Source organism: Python bivittatus, unplaced genomic scaffold (genome assembly GCF_059951505.1).
Source record: "Python bivittatus isolate LINGU-HERP-01145 unplaced genomic scaffold, Pbiv_v1 ctg000020_np1212, whole genome shotgun sequence".
Classification (NCBI taxonomy): domain Eukaryota; kingdom Metazoa; phylum Chordata; class Lepidosauria; order Squamata; family Pythonidae; genus Python; species Python bivittatus.
Genome location: NW_028277030.1, coordinates 69,589,573 through 69,607,357, shown reverse-complemented (window position 1 = coordinate 69,607,357; position 17,785 = coordinate 69,589,573). Strand labels below are relative to the sequence as shown.

At 39.2% G+C, this 17,785-nt stretch overlaps 3 protein-coding genes across 4 annotated transcripts in view; all 3 read left to right on the top strand.

Moving 5' to 3' along the window:
• Positions 1-17,785, top strand: part of LOC103061259 (trace amine-associated receptor 5) — a 52,167-nt gene that overhangs the window by 28,219 nt on the left and 6,163 nt on the right. The gene's annotated exons all lie outside the window — the stretch shown is intronic.
• Positions 8,008-10,154, top strand: TAAR2 (trace amine associated receptor 2). The gene has a single exon (XM_007425937.3). The coding sequence runs from the start codon at positions 8,937-8,939 to the stop codon at positions 9,954-9,956; it is 1,020 nt and encodes a 339-aa protein (XP_007425999.2). The 5' UTR covers positions 8,008-8,936; the 3' UTR covers positions 9,957-10,154.
• Positions 13,078-17,600, top strand: LOC103061022 (trace amine-associated receptor 4-like). The gene has a single exon (XM_088140891.1). It carries the CDS (start codon positions 14,760-14,762, stop codon positions 15,804-15,806), a length of 1,047 nt encoding a protein of 348 aa, XP_087997017.1. The 5' UTR covers positions 13,078-14,759; the 3' UTR covers positions 15,807-17,600.

Genomic DNA, 17,785 nt, shown 5'->3' with positions numbered 1-17,785 from the left:
GGGTTGGACTAAAAGAACTCCAAGGTTCCTTCCAACCCTATGATTCTATGATGTCCTCTCAGCCTTTTCTTCTGTAAACTGTGCCTTCTGCCTTCTGTCATATTAGAACTTACAATTCAATAGGAAATTTTGGAGGGGTTCTGATGACTGCAGCCCTAGCTTTGGGGAATCCTACATACCCTAGGGCCTCAAGGTATGTCCCTCTGTCTTGAAACATGAATTCACTCCAATCTCAACACCCAGTTTCCTTTGTGAAAACTAAGCACATGATTAGAGATAAAATGATATAGCTAACATGTGTGTGTTAGCTGTGTGTCTATTTCTGCCTTTGCAATACACAGCAACATTCATCAATGTCAGGATGTCATCCCAGTGTGCATTTCCTCTCCCTCTTCACTTCTGTAAAATTGACTGCCATTAGGAGAGAAGGAAAACACAGGACAATCTGGGTTGTTTCTTCCCTCACAAAATCCAGTCCTGCCCAACATCTGAATGGTTTGAGCCCTGATATATGCGTGTTTCATTTTATAGATTCCTGGAACAGTCAACTGTTCATTAAACTTTCCACAATTAAGGCCTACAAAGCTTCAAAATCTTGACTGTGGCTCAAAACAAGACAAATAGTAACTTGACAGCCGCTCCTGAAGCTATTAGTCATCAGGATCATACTAATAATAGGCAGAGGATAAATAACCATGGGTTTGTGATCTGGAGACAAAACATCAGCTATCAGTATTATTATTCTGTGATTATGCCTGAAGCTCTGAGAGATCAGTCTGGATCTCAGAATTTTGAGTGAAAAGAGATTTATTGCAATGTGACCCAATTTCTATATTAAAACTTATCTTGTCCACCATCACTGGTGGTTTATCCCCAGCTTTATAAACTTTGCATTCATGTGCAATACATCTGAAGAACAAACGTATGATGAATAAATATTGTGATAATCTTTCCAGCAAGGTTTATATAGGGTTTTTGTTTTTGTTTGTTTTTTGTTTTGTTTTTTGGTATTCTATTCTGCAAACAATTGGACTTAACTGAAACTAAGTGCTGAGCATTTTGAAGACTAAACTGAGATTCCAGGAAGCCAAATTTCCACTTAGTTTTGCAGTTTTAAAATGATGGGAGCAACACTGGAAACAAGACAATGAGACATAATTGTCATCTGGTTATCAGGATGTCTATGTAGATTAGAGGATCCTGAGGACTGCTAATCACGGTGCCAGTAGCTGATACTGAGAACAAGGACAGGGTAAGCGGCCACTTCTGCTGGATTAGAAAATCACCCACTGACATGCATGTAGCTCTTCAATTTAATTTTCCTTCATTAGTTTTGAAAACGGTTCTCTGAACCTTGTGCTGTCATTCTTTTACTTCTATGAGCCAATTAATAGGCTTTATTATATATCAGGTTCCTTCCAAAGCTAACCACAGCTTAAGTGTACTGTATACTTGAACTTCAAAAAACTTCTGCCTCTTGTGTCCGATTAGACAAACACTGCCGATTCCCAGAGAGCCTTCTTGCCATCTGTTTTCAAAACAGAAAGCCTCATTTGGGAGAGCAACATTTTGCAAAAGTCCAGCAACACTTAACTTCATTAGTGCCTAATCGCCTCTGTTGCGTAGCTGTCGCTTGTTATAGCCAAGAAGTACCACAGAGATGTGTTAATGAGGTCTCTGGTTTCTGCTGAAACCCAGCAGAACAGCAAATCTGAAGCATGTGAGAAATACGCTTTGCGCTTTTGTCCGAGCCCTCTATGCTCATGTTTGCGAAGATGCAAGCTTTGGTCCTTCAGAGCATTATTTGCCGTATTAAGCCTGTGACATTTCCTATCAACATCTCTAATTGCTACCCTCATTGGGCAGTCCCCAATGAGCATTCCCCCCCCCCAACTCCTTCAGTGGGTTCTCAATAGATGACATCATATGCTTAACTTTCCTGAAAACTTTTGAAGAGATCATTGAGAGCAGTGAGGATAGGTTGTGTTAGCAGTGAAGATGGTTTATTACGAGCAATCTAGAGGATCCGGTGCATATGGGCTCAGCCCAACTACTCTTCCATTGATTATCAGCATCTGCTTGTTTCCTTCCTGGGAGCCCTGTCACTCAGCGTTTCTTCTTAATTCTGCCATCTGGCTTTCTCTTCTTCTCTATGGACCACTTTTTCAGGGCCCAAGTAGACATGGTATTATTTTTTCCCCCAAGCCCTACTAGGCATGAGGACTGTACTTTCTGAGTGGATTGCAGCATGGGAAGAAGAGTTAACTCTCCCATTCCATTTTTTTTTTAAAGTCCCTTATTGTATCTATTATGGCCATAAAGAAAGCTCCCATTTCTCAAAAGCAAAGTTCCACACCTTTTCCTCACTCTCATTTCCTAGCAGGGTCATTGGTCCAACCCCCAACCCCCATTCCCCAATTCTCATACAGAATTTATGTTTGGATATAAATCATGGCCCATCTATATTTATTAGATTTCTTCCACCTTTCCTCCAGGAGGTCAAAATAAACTATACACAGCAGTCCTTCCTCTCATTTTCCCCATAGCCACAACTCTGTGGGATAGAGTGCACCCAGTGTCACCCAATCAGTTTCTATGGCTGCAGATGGATAAATGTAGGTCCCCTGGTGCTAGTTCAACAACTCTACCACAACAGCACTCTGGTTATAAGGATTCGGATACAACAGCTTTAGCTTATTCAGTCCTCTTATGCTGCTACAGAAACATTTACTTCCATCTGTGGCTAATCACAGTTTCAGTTTATCCCTGAAGTCCAAAAAGGGGTTATTTATTAGTTTTATATCTTGTCTTTCCTCCATAGCTCAAGGTGGCCTACCCAGAACTTGTCTTTATGTTATCCCCACAGTAATAGCCCTGTGAAGTAGGCTCAGCTGAGAGAGAGAGATTGAGTGAGTGGCCCAGAGCTACCTACTGAGGTTTGATGGCTGATGATGGATTTGACTCTGGGCTTTCCCCAGTTCTAGCCCAACTTCCGAACCCCTCACCACACTGGCTCTCCAAACATGGTAACAGCTGTAACCACAACACCACATTGATTAATATTAATTATAGCTTATAACAAGCCAGCTCCACAAACCTTGGACTGAATACTCAAACAAGATTATAAGAGAAGGCAAGCCTTCTATATCACAATGGTGGCAGAATACGGGATGGGAAGGATTATGAGAATTCAAGGCTGACCTACACCTGACATTAAGCCCCAGTTCAACCACAGCAAGTGGACCTCACCACTGGCAAACCATTTGGGTCCAGGCCTCACTCTTGATGTGAGGCTGCCATGGCATAGATTTAGCGATCTCCATATTATAAGCAATATCTGGCCATTTAGCTGGAAAGTCTCTTTTCAGCACACTTGTGATGTCTAGCCATTGCACAAAAAGAGAAATGCCACTCTCTAATTATAAATACTGGAGCCATTGTGGAGCGTTGAGGTGTCTAAACAAACCCTGAGCATGTGAAATTGTCAAAAAGAAAATAGCTGTGTTGTAAGTGGTAAGTTCCCATACGATTTAAATATTGTAGAATAAGCATTTTACAGTTTGACAGATGACAGAGGGATAGATTGAGGTGACTAGCAGAAGTAAGCTAAGATCTCCCCATGGAAGTATTGGCCATTGTTCAGTGAGGATGGGAAGGAAGGCAAGAAGAATCCCACCTGGATTCACTTCTGAGCACAAAGGTGCACTCATGGAGGACAGAAGGTGGCCAAGGAATTTGAAATGCACTTGTTGAGGTTTAAACAATGCAGAAAACATGATTCTATACGTTGTGCATGATTCTATCATCATTTTTGTTTTATCCAGAAACAGCCTGGAGCAATCTGGGTTTGGTAGAAGATGGTCAAGAGAAACTGCTTAAGCTTTCCTTCTTATAAGTTGCACTTGTACAAATCCTTTCACATCCAAGAATAGAAATCCCAGATATCCCACTGTCAGCAAAAGGAAATTCCTTCCCAGATTGAACAGCAACTCAACATGAAGGGATTTTTTTGACAGGTCATATTGGGGAGAGGAAGTGCAGGTTAAATAGGAAGAGAATTAAATGGATACATAACTGGCTAAAAATATTGTATTCAGTACTTACCAATATTTCCTCATTAGACTGGAAGATGCTACTGAGTACAGCACTGCAAGGTTCAGTTCTGTTCAATGGTTTTATTAATTATTGGAGGAAGAAGTGGGGAGAATGTGCGTGTGTTTGTATATTTAGTTAAATGTCATAATTTTATACCACCAGAATCCAAAGATTCTTTATTAAATGTATACATAACATAAAATTGGGGAGGCTATCAAATAAAATTTAAAATGATATGTAAGAGCAATGAGCTGAAAATAACAGAAGGAAATTTAACAAATGTTATTCACTTAAGAAAAAGAATTCAAAGGGACAAGCTTAAGATGGAGACAACTGATTTGGTAGCAGTACTTGTAGAAAAGATCTTGCAAATTATGAGTTAGTAGGCTCATAAAATCACTGAAAGAGTCCAGCCTAATATGATGACTTAAGAGAACAAGAAAGCAGGAATGCAGAGAATGTAAACAAGTATGTGCCACTATGAGGGTTAGAGATAAAAGGAAATCAAAGTCTCCTCCTTTTCTGAAAGGGTGACACAGAAAAGAATGTGAAGTGTTTGTGATGTGCCTGGGCACTGAATTACCCAATCTGAATTACCATTCCTGCTCACTTACTATCATTATCTTATAGTGCTACTATTCTCTGAAATACACACACACATACATACATACATACACACACATATACACACACACATATATATACATACACACACACACATACATACATGCATGCATGGTAACTGTTTTCAGTTGAGCATGACAAGTAGTGTGAAGTGACTGCAAAAAAAAAAAAAAACAGATGTGATTTTAGGTTGTATCAACAAAGTTAAGGTTTCCAAATCACAGAAATCAGTAGTTCCAGTTTATTCTGCATTGCTCAGGACCCCATACTGAGTATTGTGCACAGTTCTGAGCATCACCATTTAAGAAGGATTCGGACAAATTGGAACAGTTTCAGAGACAGGCAATGAAAATGATTAGGAAACTGGAAACCAAATTCTATGAAGAAAGACTGATGTCACTGGGAATGCCTAGCCTTGAAAAGAGAAGGGAAAATGATAGTTTATGTCACATAGAAAAAGGTCAGGAAATATTTTTCCAGAATGCAGGTAATTAAGTTACAGGAAAGCAGATTCCAGTTGAATGTTTTTTTTAAAATATCCTAAGAGTAATGTCCAGCTAGGTAGTTAAGCATAGCTGACTTTGGCAAAACTTGAAAATCTAAGCAAGGTAGGACCTTATTAGGACTTGGATAGGAGACCACCAGAAAATTCCAGTGCTGTCAACTTGTCTGGGAAATCAAGAAAACAACCTGGAAGAAACCTCGTTCATGTTATTGTCAAGGAAACTACATAGATATATCCATAAGGTCACCAGAAATCAGATTTTATCTTTACCTAACAATAAGAGCAGTTTGACAGTGAAACCAATTCTTTTTTTCATGGGGCTCTTTATGACATGAGCTTCCACCCCTATCTAAGGGCTGGATCCATGTTCTGAATGGCTCCTCTGGGTGTTTGGTTGGGAAGGGTGTGGGTTGGAAAGGGTGTGTGGTTGAATTTGAGAGATGGTTAATACTACTTCAAGGTTGAAAATATATCACCTCCTGAAGATGCCATCACTTGATCTAGCTACACTTGAAACTTCCTCCCAATATTAAGTCTTCCCTTTCTGGGGAGGATTTTGGAGAAGCTGGTGGGTATATAGCAGATGATTATCCAGATTATCCAGTTTATCTGGATCCCTTCCAGTCTAGATTCAGGCCTTTGCCATTTGCCATGCTGGTGGTTGAAACTTTGTCAGGACTTGGATGGAGGAAGTACACCCTTCCAGGTCCTATTAGATCTCTCTAACAGTATGTATCCATAACGGAGCTCCAATGTGGATTTCTCAGGGCTCAGCCTTTCCCCCCATGTTTAATATCTACTGTACATGAAACCACTGGGGAAATAAATACATAGACAATACTCAACTATACATTGCCATACTAAGCTAGGCTGGAGCTCTGTGTTGTTTTGACCATGTAGAACCTGGGGTTTGTGAAGGATTGAATATATAAAAATAAACTTAGATTAAATCCCAGTAAGACAGAATTATGGTTTATAGATGATTGATGATTTAGCTCCTGTACTCATGGCTCCTGTTCAAGCATCAGATGGAAGCCATGGCCAAGGGACCCTTGGGCAGGCTTTGATTGGTGCACCAGTTGCAGGCCTTCTTGGATCAGGAGTTGTGGCTTATGGCTGTGATTTGTGCCCCCATTACCTCATTCTTAGAATATTCCAGTATGCTCTCTATAGGGCTGTCCTTGAAAATGACTCAGAAGCTGCTTCTAGTCCAAAAGGCAGCAGCCAGGGGAAGTAGGTTTACAAGCATTACAGCTGTTGTCAGTAAGCTTCCAGGTCCAATTCAAGGTGCTGGTTATCACCTATAAAGCCCAAACAGGGTGCGGTCTGACTGTCTCTCCCATTCAGATTTCACTCAGCATCTTCATGCAGACTTAGAGTCCTCGTTCTTTATAAGGTAAAGAGTAGGGGCCAGAGGTGTATCTTCTCAGTAGTGATCCCACATTATGGAACACCTTCCTCTCTGTGCTCCACTTTGCTGTCCTTTTATACCTTTAAAAACTGTATCATTCTGATGAGCCTTTTATGAGGACAGACTTGGGCTGCCTTGGCAGATGATCGATAGTTAACGATAGTTTATTTGATTCTATATTTTCCTTGTGTGTGAACCTTATCAGGACTGGCTATATATCAGCAATTGTATAAATGCACAAACAAATAAATAAAGCACCCAGAGAGACGGCTGCATCCCTTTCAGTGGATGTCTTCAAAAAGAAGTTACACAGTGGGGACACTTTAATCTGCACTGATTAGCAAGTTGACTGAGTGGCCTAAATGGCTATTTCCAGTTCTATGATTCTAAGTTCAACCTCCCCTACAATACTAGTCCTGATTCTTCTCCTTCTCCTACCCGCATGATTTGAAACATACACATACACTGAACTTAACTTTACAAAATCTAATTTAGCATTTTTAACAACTGCTTTACTGAAAGAAATCTCATTTTCAGATTGCATGATGATCTAAAAGTGTCACTTTTGATTTGGTCATAAAACCTGGTAGATGCTGTTTCATTGCTGAGACCATCAAGACCTTGAAAGGATTAATCCATCCTGGAGAGCTGAGCTCAGTCTTCATTGGTAGCTGTCAACCTCAATGTTTCCTCTCCAACATTTTGAACAGCAATTTTTCTTGTGCCTGACATTCTCTGGGGAGCTGGATTGCTGAGTTATAAAAGCACAGCATGATTATACCCCTGTTAGTTTGGAAAAAGAACTGGATCTTCTGGACATCTAATAGAACATTGATATTTCAGTAATTTCATGCAAACAGCCAGGTAGGAGATGAAAGAAGGAAGGAATTGCAGGCCATAGCATGCTGCTGCTAGTGGCAGTGGTGGGGTAAATTCTTGTAATACATTTCTGTGAAGCTTATTAATAATATTTGATAATATATTTAGCAGGAGTAGATAGCATGGAACCCCTCAGCACCACTCCGGCTGCAGGTTCCATTCAGTGCAGTCATGAAATTCTCACTGAAGTTTATGATTGATTTTTTTTTTTTAAATTTCATTCAAAGCGTTCATTTGGTCTGGAGCATTACGAAATAAGAGCTTTAGAGCTCCTATCTATGTGAATCCAGAAGCATTCTTAGGAAGAGGGTGAGTATCTACAAAAAGGAGGAAGGGCAGAAAGGAAGATAGAAAGAAATAACTTTATTATAGTCAATTGGAGTGAGCCTGCATCCAACATTGTCCCTGGGAGATTGAGTAGGATCTGTAGTTTTTTTGTATTTCACTATTTAAATACATATTTATTTATTTTCTTGTGGGAAAACGATCTGCCTACAATGATTATTGCCCTTAATAATCTCTCTGTTACATTGTAATGAAATATCTCTGTATGGACTGCCCTTGAGAAGAGTTTGGAAACTACAGGTAGTGCAAAATTAAGGGGTTAGACCTTTATCAACATACACTATCTGGACCACATTACACCAGATCAGTTTCATGAGCTTCCAATTTGTTTCTGAGTATCGACCCTCAGTAGCATGGGGCCAGAAGTTTTGAAGAACTATCTCCTTCCATATGGATCTTCTTGCACTTTGTCATTCTGAAAAACCCTGGTATTTGTCCCATCACTCAGAAAAGCTGGACTAGTGAAAAACTGAGATGCACTTTTCAGATGCAGCACCTAATTTGTAGCACTCCCAAGGAAGATAAGGCAGTTTCCCTATTTTGTTTTAGATGGGCAACAAACACCCTTCTCTTCTCTCAGGATCTTGAAGCTTTTCTATCTATCTATCTATCTATCTATCTATCTATCTATCTATCTATCTATCTATCTATCTATCTATCTATCACTCATTGAAAGTTTGCACCTATTTTTCCTTGTTTTAACATAAGTAGTTTAACTTAGGCTCTTGGGAGGGAGAGACTGAATAAAATAATAATAAAATAATGAACCTGTCACCACTAACTTATCAAAGGCAGTGATGTAATGCTTGGACTGGCTATTTTATTTCTACTAAAACAAATAGACAATCAGATAATAATCTACATAGATCTGAAGAAATTTTGTTTGACTTCTGGTTAAATAATTATAGTAATATGAACTTTCTGTAAAAGGTTTTGAGTCTACAGGGTATGAATATCTTCCTACAGGATACACTCTGAGAATTCTAATGTAAAACCTTTCAGTTAATTGGGAACTACAGACAGCAGCATACATTAGTTTCTGTATCTAATACTTGTCTCATTTTCAGATAAAATACTATGTTTTTTCTTAATGCCTCCAAGCATGTCATTGATTGCTCTGAATTTGGAAATGGATCCTGTTCTGAAAATCCACGGTCTATAGGTATTCGAGGAGCCATGTATATATCTCTAAGTGGAGTTATCATCGTCACAGTCTTTGGAAATTTGGCTATCATCATCTCAATCTCCTATTTCAGACAGCTGCATTCCCCAACTAACTTCCTCATCCTTTCCATGGCAGTCACTGATTTCCTGCTTGGCTTCTTCATTATGCCTTACAGCATGATCAGATCAGTGGAGAATTGTTGGTATTTTGGAATGACTTTCTGCAAAATCCACTACAGCTTTGACCTGATGCTCTGCTTGGTGTCTATTTTTCACCTTTGCTCAATTGCAGTAGATCGATTCTATGCCATCTGCTATCCCCTTCATTATTCATCCAAAATTACAGTCCCTAGAATCAGGCAATTAATTATTATTTGCTGGTCAGTGCCATCTTCTTTTGCTTTGGGGCTGGTTTTCTCTGAAGCATATGCTTCTGGCATTGATATTTATGAGATTTTGGTTGCGTGTTCTATTTCTTGTCCAGTGATGTTTAATAAACTTTGGGGAGTTGTTGTGTTTTCATTTGGTTTCTTCATTCCTGCCTCTGTGATAACTGGAATTTATGCAAAAATCTTTGAGGTGTCTAAAAAACATCTGAGGGTCATGAAAAGTTCAGGTGATAAACATTCTAACCAGTTTTCCAGAAGTGCAGACAGGAAGGCTGCTAAGACCTTAAGTATTGTGATAGGTGTTTTTCTCTTCTGTTGGTTTCCATGTTTTGTCACAATTCTAATTGAGCCTTTCTTAGGTTTTTCAACTCCTCCTGTGTTGTTTGATGCTCTAACTTGGCTTGGTTACTTCAACTCCAGCTGTAACCCATTAATATATGGCTTTTTTTACCCATGGTTTCAAAAAGCACTTAGATACATCCTCTCAGGAAAGGTATTCCAACAACATTTCTGTACCTCTAATCTCTTTCCTGAAAATAAATAAATAAATAAATAAGTAAATAAATAGTCTTATTTCTCAAATGAAGGGAGTCTGTGGGGTTTTGTTTTCTTTAACCTAAAATGGTATCCTTTGTGCAAATATAGAAAATGGTCCATAAACCTGACACCCAGCTTCTGAAATGTTCATATGGATGGAAGATATATGGTAGAAACCAGAGCTGTGTCAACAATGAAGGGGAAGGTTTCCTAGTGATGATGGTCAGAAGTGTATTTGCAGGAGTCCTTGGGAATGGTCCAGCTGACACCTCAGGAGACACTGAACAGTCTGCAGTCCCTGGAGAAAATGGAGGATAGGGTTGAGATCCATTTGGCTGAATAGATGGCAACCATACATTGCCTGAAATGGTGATACCTGGGTTATACTGAGTCATGGTAAGCAGACTTACAATCAGGCCAATTGTCTTGCTGATAGTGTTGCACCAAGGTGCCACTTGTTCCACTGTGCAATTATGGACAGTGGACAGAGGATAGGTAGGGTTTTACAGCCAATAGATAAAAGTTTTCATGAATGTATGCTCCAGTCAGAAATGATGGTAAAGTTGTTGAATAAACAAATGAACCATTTCAGAAGCAGAGGGAAAGTCATGATAGGGAATGAAATGAGTTATATATTTAACTCAAATCACTGTATATTTAACTCAATTTTTGCTACAATAGGCAAAACTATGGGTCATCTGTATACCAGGAGTTCTTCACCCAGGGACTACCTGTACTAACTTCCCATAGTAGGTGTAGAGGACCACAGAGATGATTATAGAGGAACTATATGATGGCTGTTAGCAAAACATGATTTAAATCCAGACAGGAAGAGAACATTAAAAAAAACTCAAACTAGCTCCACCTTACCTCTCTGGAATAAAAGAGGGAGTGAGGGAAAATTCTGCAGGCTTTCAATATTTTGTTACTATAGCCTATATCAATACATTTGACTCCCAGTATTGCTTGTGGCATGTTTCTTGACCTGCCTATCTTGAAGGGCTAAGAGGCAAAGCCAGGTAATGTTCATTATCTTCATTCATGTAAACGAAAATGTAGGGCTGAAAAAAAAAAAAGCGAGCCTCCTGTAGCTTCTCTAAGAACTCAGAAATGAGAGGAATGCAATAGTGATTTCTAATAGCTGCAGAGTTTAGGATTGTCCATGTTCATCATGGACAATCTGAATGGAGTCATCCATATTCTTAACAAAAAAGATAGAAGTGCTATTAGGTGAGGAGGGCAACAGTAATAAAACTACTGGCCATAAAACCATAAAATCATAATCATGAAACTGAAACAAGAACTAAAAAACCCAGTATCTCAGCCATCTCCTAGAATCTTTATGGAAGCCCTGTCATAATAATTTTAAAAGGCATTGTGATCCTCACGGTATAAATAGGAAACTGAAAAGGCTTTTCCCCACTTGCCCTCAGTTTTTGTTTGCTTCTGTTCTTGCTCTGTCCCAGCTGATGACTGGTACAGGCTTAAGTCATTCTTAGCTGTACTACTGTTAAAGTGGCATTTCCCCTTTATTTGGACTTGTCTAGTATTTTCCCATTCTTCTGACTCATCATGCGACAGCGCCAAGATGTGTCAGATCTATTAGGCTTTGTCATCTATTACCTTGGATGGAAGTCTCGTGACAGACAGTGACTGGGAACAGAGGCAATTGAGGCAGGATCAGAATTGGCAATGAGGAGAGCAATTTTCATGCTATTGTAGTATTCTGCCAACTCAAGGATAGGCGAAGAATACTTCAACTTTATGGTGAGAAAAGGCTCTGAGAGACAGTGGATTGTCTATAGTAGAAAAGGGTAGAGTTATACTGCAAACAAATATACATAGGTAAGAAGGAAAACTGAATGGGATGGAAATAGTTCTGGACCAAGCCTATAATTTACAAATCCATAATAGATTCCATGCCATTCTGAAATACATCAACAGTGAATTAAATATGGTGCCATGTGTTCCTGGGCTATGTGTAAGTGCTAAGCTGGTTACATGAGACTCCCTGATTCTCACACCAGACAGAGCCGTTATATCAGGGACAGGTGGCAAGGGACTTCAAAGCTCAGAAAATAGTGGCACAAAGTTGGTTAACTTGAAAAGTTGAGACAAAGATCCATCAACTCTGACAGGGCAGCATGTGAGAATATACTGCCAACATTCAGTGAGCTCAGGATGTGGGATGGAATGAAAAGAGCTTAACTGACTAGCTCAAAGAGGGATGATTATATTAAATTTAGGACAACAAAACAGAGACTTTGTTTGAATTAATCCAGATCTGCTTGGGTACCAATGGGAGATTCAAGGAGCAGAATCAGATGCAATCATTTCCTCCTCCCCACCCCAGCCACCTCTGCTCATCAGAAAATTTGGAAGTTAAATGCACACAGCTAGAGACTAGGAACTCCACTATTTGCCTGAGAAAAGTTGTGTAGTTGCACATAAGGCTTATGCTTACATTGTGGAGAAAGTGACCACCTTCCACATGACTGCCCTGGATAACACTGCTGTTCTAAAGCATCAACTATATGTCCTACTTTTGAGGAAGGAGAGCATTTTACAAGCAGGTACCCTAATTGCTCCAGATCTGAAATGATGAGATGAGGACCCCAGGGGCTGTCTGGTGTAAGAGAAGAAAAAAAAATTCTCCCTGAGAGATTGTGTACATCGCACTAGAAGGTCAGCCTCAAGATGACAGCTTTTTCCACCTCAGGAACAGAATAAAAAGTTGCAAAGGGCATTTCAAAGAGAATTTATGATAACAGATGTGAGAATCTCCTCCAAATCACCTTCCACTTTTCTTCCATCAAGAACACTTCAGCATCACAAGCATCTTAGCAGCATATGCAGAAAAGTTGCAGAATCCATGCCATTTAAACCAGAAGCAGGAATTTCCACCAAGATGCTATTTTCTAGCAAGATTCTGAAATAAAATCGTGAACAGGTAAAGTTTTAATCCCTCCAGCTTAACTTTGGTAAAAAAAAAAAAAAAGTATCCAAGAACATACTTTCTTAAATGATTAATACAAGAACAATGTTCCTTTATTAAAAATGTCTTTATTCTTTGTTAATCAAAACATTTGCAAACTTTCAAGAAAAATACCTCTATTTTTAAATTTTCTTTTAAGAAGGATACAGTAAGTGGAGTTTATACTTGTTTTTTCAAGGCAGCCAGGAATTAATACTAAAGAGGTACATTTGCAGTATTTTGAAGTAAGCTGGTTCAGTCTGGAACAACCTTTTATGTGGAGTAAAGCAATGCTATGAATAGTTATTTAACAGTCAAACCCTTCCCGCTGAAAGGATCTCACTTTTTTGAAGCGTACCCTCTTTTCCCACTGCCTTCTCTAAACTTTAAGTACTTTGTTCTCCCATAAGCTGTGTTTTCCTTTTCTTTCTTTTTCTTTTATTTTTCTACAACCTCTCAGAGCCAACTGCTCAGCAGAATATCGCTCCCAAGAACATTTCTGTTGATTTGGTGTTCTTGCCTCATAAGAGAGAAACTATAAAGTTCTGATAAATTAACTGTAAGCCACACTGTGGAGCCGGTTGATACATACATGCACCCACGCCCATAATAAAAATAATAGTAATAATTGATTCAGGATTTGCAATGGAGTGCGACAAAATAAAGTGCAACTGCAATCTGTATATAATCCTACGTCTTCCATCATAGAACCTGAGGTGTCCCTCCATCCAGTCACTCACTAGAGACACTGTTTAAGAAAGGTTGTTGCCTTGCATATTCTCAGATGATGCCCTGAGACATCATCATTCTTAATGGATTGTCAGGGCAAATAAGTATTTTGCTAAGACCCCAAACCATCAAAAGATCTGGTGACCAAAAAAAAGAAGAAGAAGCTATTTTCACATTCCAACCTGTGAATACGCTTAGGAGATACATGAGAGAACATTTAGTTTCCGTGCTTTGCTCTTCCATCTCATGGTGGCCGACATCCTACTTCACAGAGCACAATCCTCTGTATGACAGCATCCATTGTCTGAAAGGCTGCTGATCCAAGTCTGTCTTAAAGTGAAAGAATTACAGGAAGGGAGACCAGGAGCCTTGAATGAACCATATGAGATGCATTGTACTTCTGTTTATATTATAGTAATCATGTCTAAATTTACAATTCTATGTCTGTGTGAGCAGACACCCATTTCTGGAGCAGCGAAGTATAAGCAGACGCCCTATTTCGATATTCAATCAGCCACTATCTGAATGGCCTATGGAATCAAAACATGACATGCCTATAATTGGACAAAAGGTTTAATAGCCTTGAAAAGTAGCTGTTAACGGCCAAGATGCATTTGGAAAAATAAAACTATGGAAAATAATAAAAAGAAAACCACCAGTGAGTAACATGGTTTTTTAGTACTGTGTCATTTATTAACACACTGCATTTATCATGAACTTCACAATAACTCTGTCTTATTAAAATAATGGTACTGGATCTGTTGGAAATTACTTTAGTTAAAATCTCTCAGAAAGAAGAGCCTTATCTCAGTGGTAGAATTGCATTGCTAGAAGTGTGAGAGAATTTAATTTGACCTCCATGTTTAAGTGAAATCACTTAAAACTTAGCTCCTGGATTAGTATATGAATCACGCATGGTTATCTTCAGATTAACAGAATGTGATAATGGTGGGCATTTATCTCCATATATAGGTTGTTGCAAAAAAGAAAAAATGCCATTGGTTCCTGTATTTATCACAAGCTCCGATTATTGTTGATTGTGTTCTCTTTCCACAGAACCTCCTGTGTTCTCTTTTGAATGATGTATTTGTCTCTCAACATCACATTATGAATTCCAGCAAACTCTGGAGCCCTCAGGACATACAGTATTGCTTTGAGTTTGTTAATAATTCGTGTCGCAGAAACATAAGATCTCCACTCAGCCTTTTTGTTATGTATGGGTTTATGGTGGGAGCCATAGTTCTCACCATGTGTGGCAATCTGATGGTGATCTTCTCTGTCCTCCACTTCAAACAGCTGCATTCTCCAACCAACATGCTGATCTGCTCCGTGGCCACCACAGACTTTTTGCTCAGCATCATAGTAATGCCATACAGCATGGTCAGGACGGTGGACTCCTGTTGGTACTTTGGAGACGTCTTCTGCAAACTCCACACCTGCTGTGATATCATGCTGTGTACTACTTCTATTTTCCACCTGTGCTTTATTTCTGTGGATCGCTACTATGCTGTGTGCACCCCACTTCACTACCTCAACAAAATCACTGTCCCTGTAGTTCAAGGTTTTTTAGCGATTAGTTGGTTCATCCCGTTCTTGTTTGCTTTTGGACTTGTTTTCTCAGAGCAAAATGTGGAAGGCATTGAGGAATATGTAGCCTCCCTCTACTGCTATGGATTCTGTACTCTCGTTTTTAATAAGCTGTGGGGAGTGATGTCTTCCTTTATAGCCTTTTTTCTTCCCGGTACAGTGATGGTGGGCATTTATCTCCATATATTTGTTGTTGCAAAAAAACATGCCCAGCAAATTGCTCAGGTTTCTAGGGCCTCACACTCTGGATGTGACACAAAAGGGAAAATCTCCACCAAAAAGGAGAACAAAGCTACTAAGACCTTAAGCATAGTTATGGGAGCATTTATTATTTGTTGGCTTCCTTTCTTTGTACTTACCATTACAGACCCTTACATTGATTTCACGACCCCTGAAGACTTGTACAATGCCTTTCTGTGGTTGGGATATTTCAATTCCACTTGTAATCCCATCATTTACGGTTTATTTTACCCTTGGTTTCGCAAAGCATTTAGAATGATTATGACAGGGTCCATTTTCAGGCAAGATTCTTCTGCGCTGAATCTCCTGGCTGTTGATACTTACTAGATGGACAGACATTGCTGATGGCTGGTCTCAGCCTTGAGAGGCTGGTATTTCTTAGTCCTTGAAGCGATACTACATCACCACTATTAGAGGAGGAGCTGTTGCCCCCCCCATAGCACAATCTTGTGACACTTCTAAGATTAATGGATTTATTGCAGCATAAGCTTCTCTAAGCTTGACCATAACCATGAACCATTATCCTTAGTTTATATATGTAGTAGAAGCACACTGAGAAACATATTAACACTATAGTATGACTAATGTTAGGGAATGGGGTGAGCAAGTGACCTCTCAGATGTGTTCTTTCTTTATCACTGGAAATCAGTGGACAATTAGATCTTGTTCTGTACAAGGGAAGTTTTTACCTCTGTATTTTCTTTGCTGTGACAGCCTATTTGTATCTATTCCTCTGATAGTCACTTTCTACACTTTCTTCCATTACGTGTAGTTATATTTTTTCCTTGTTTCCCTATTATTAGGGAATGTACTTTAATACATCCAGAACTTAGATGCTTCTCTTTTGTCAAATTCTAAACTATTTGGCTTTATATATCTGGGAGTTATTTGCCTTGGAACATTTCATTGTTTACTGCATACAACATGAGACAGTAATATTATGTCAATATTAACAGCTTACTCTGTTTATGGTTTTAGGATGAGAGAACATGATGGAGCCATGCATGTTTCTCTACTGTTGTGGCCTTACTGGTCCCAACCAAAGTATGGAATTTGTAGAGCAAAATCTTTTCTGGACACAAAGACTTACTGGATGTTTAAAATGAAGTTAGGTTGTGTGTAATGTGCTTAATCTTAGTGACAATAATTATGTGAAAAACAAGGAAGATTAATCATGAATCTGTTGAGAAACAGCCTTATTTTCAGTACTTTAGATACTTCCGATACATGTATGATAACATGCACCCATAGATACTTCAGTTATGACAACCTTCTAAAACTTATTCTTTTCTTTTGTTTGCTCAGAGAATTTTAAAAACTCCCCCAACGGTGCAAATGTTGCTTCTTAACATAAATATGTAAGGTGACAATAATGACGGAAAAGTAAGGATTCTGCTCCCCATTAAGAATGTTATAATATGATGATTGCCAACCAATGGGAAGTCAACAAGCAGAAGGCAGATGTATTTGCAGATTAACTAAGGATTAGCATGTTGAGCTAGGAACAGGGAAACCCAGCTTTAGTCCAGCTCAGCCCTGGAAGCTCAGGGGGTGACTTTGGGCCAGACACTTTCTCTCAGGGCAACCTACCTCACAGACAGTTCTCTCACTATGAAGTGCATAGCAGGAATTGCGCAAACTCTCATTTGTTAAACAAACCAGGAGGACAACACCAATTTTGTGCTGGATTGTTCCACAACCAACTGAGTTTATTTTAAATGTCTATTCCCAGTTCACATTCAACATACTCCATTGGCATCAGGACATCATTTATAAAGCTGGGGTCCTACTGCTTCAAATCTTCACTCATTTGTTTCTACACTGATGTTTCTTGGACATCTCAGAAAGCTGTTAATTAGCTAAGCTGTCCCTTGATGGTAGAATGTCAGTACCATGGCAGGAAAGACATATCAGCAGTATCTGGGAATCAGACACCGTAGGTTAAAACAAGCCATGGGTCAGGCTCCTGACCTCTGCCTAAAACTGACAGCAATTCCTTTACCTAGCATGATTTTCACAGATTCTCTTTAGGAAGATTTATTAAGAAGAAAAGGCTGGAGTTACAAGAACTCTGACAGTTGAGTTATTTCCCAACTACATAGGATGGAGTCTGCTTCTTTTTCACTTTTACTCCCTTTCTGTGTGCCAGTGAACTTTGTTATCCTTCACTGATAACAAAGGAGCTTGCAGTTGCCAGTTTACAAAACCATCTTCTAAATCCTGTCAGTCTGAGAAGTGATCATTATATCAGGGTATGTTGCTTCAAGCAATGTCTGCTCTGGAAATTGATCTTTTCATGAATAGTT

What these genes read in the sequence shown, in the direction of transcription:
- TAAR2 (XM_007425937.3), top strand. Translation starts at nt 8,937, where the DNA reads ATGTTTTTTCTTAATGCCTCCAAGCATGTCATTGATTGCTCTGAATTT.
- LOC103061022 (XM_088140891.1), top strand. Translation starts at nt 14,760, where the DNA reads ATGAATTCCAGCAAACTCTGGAGCCCTCAGGACATACAGTATTGCTTT.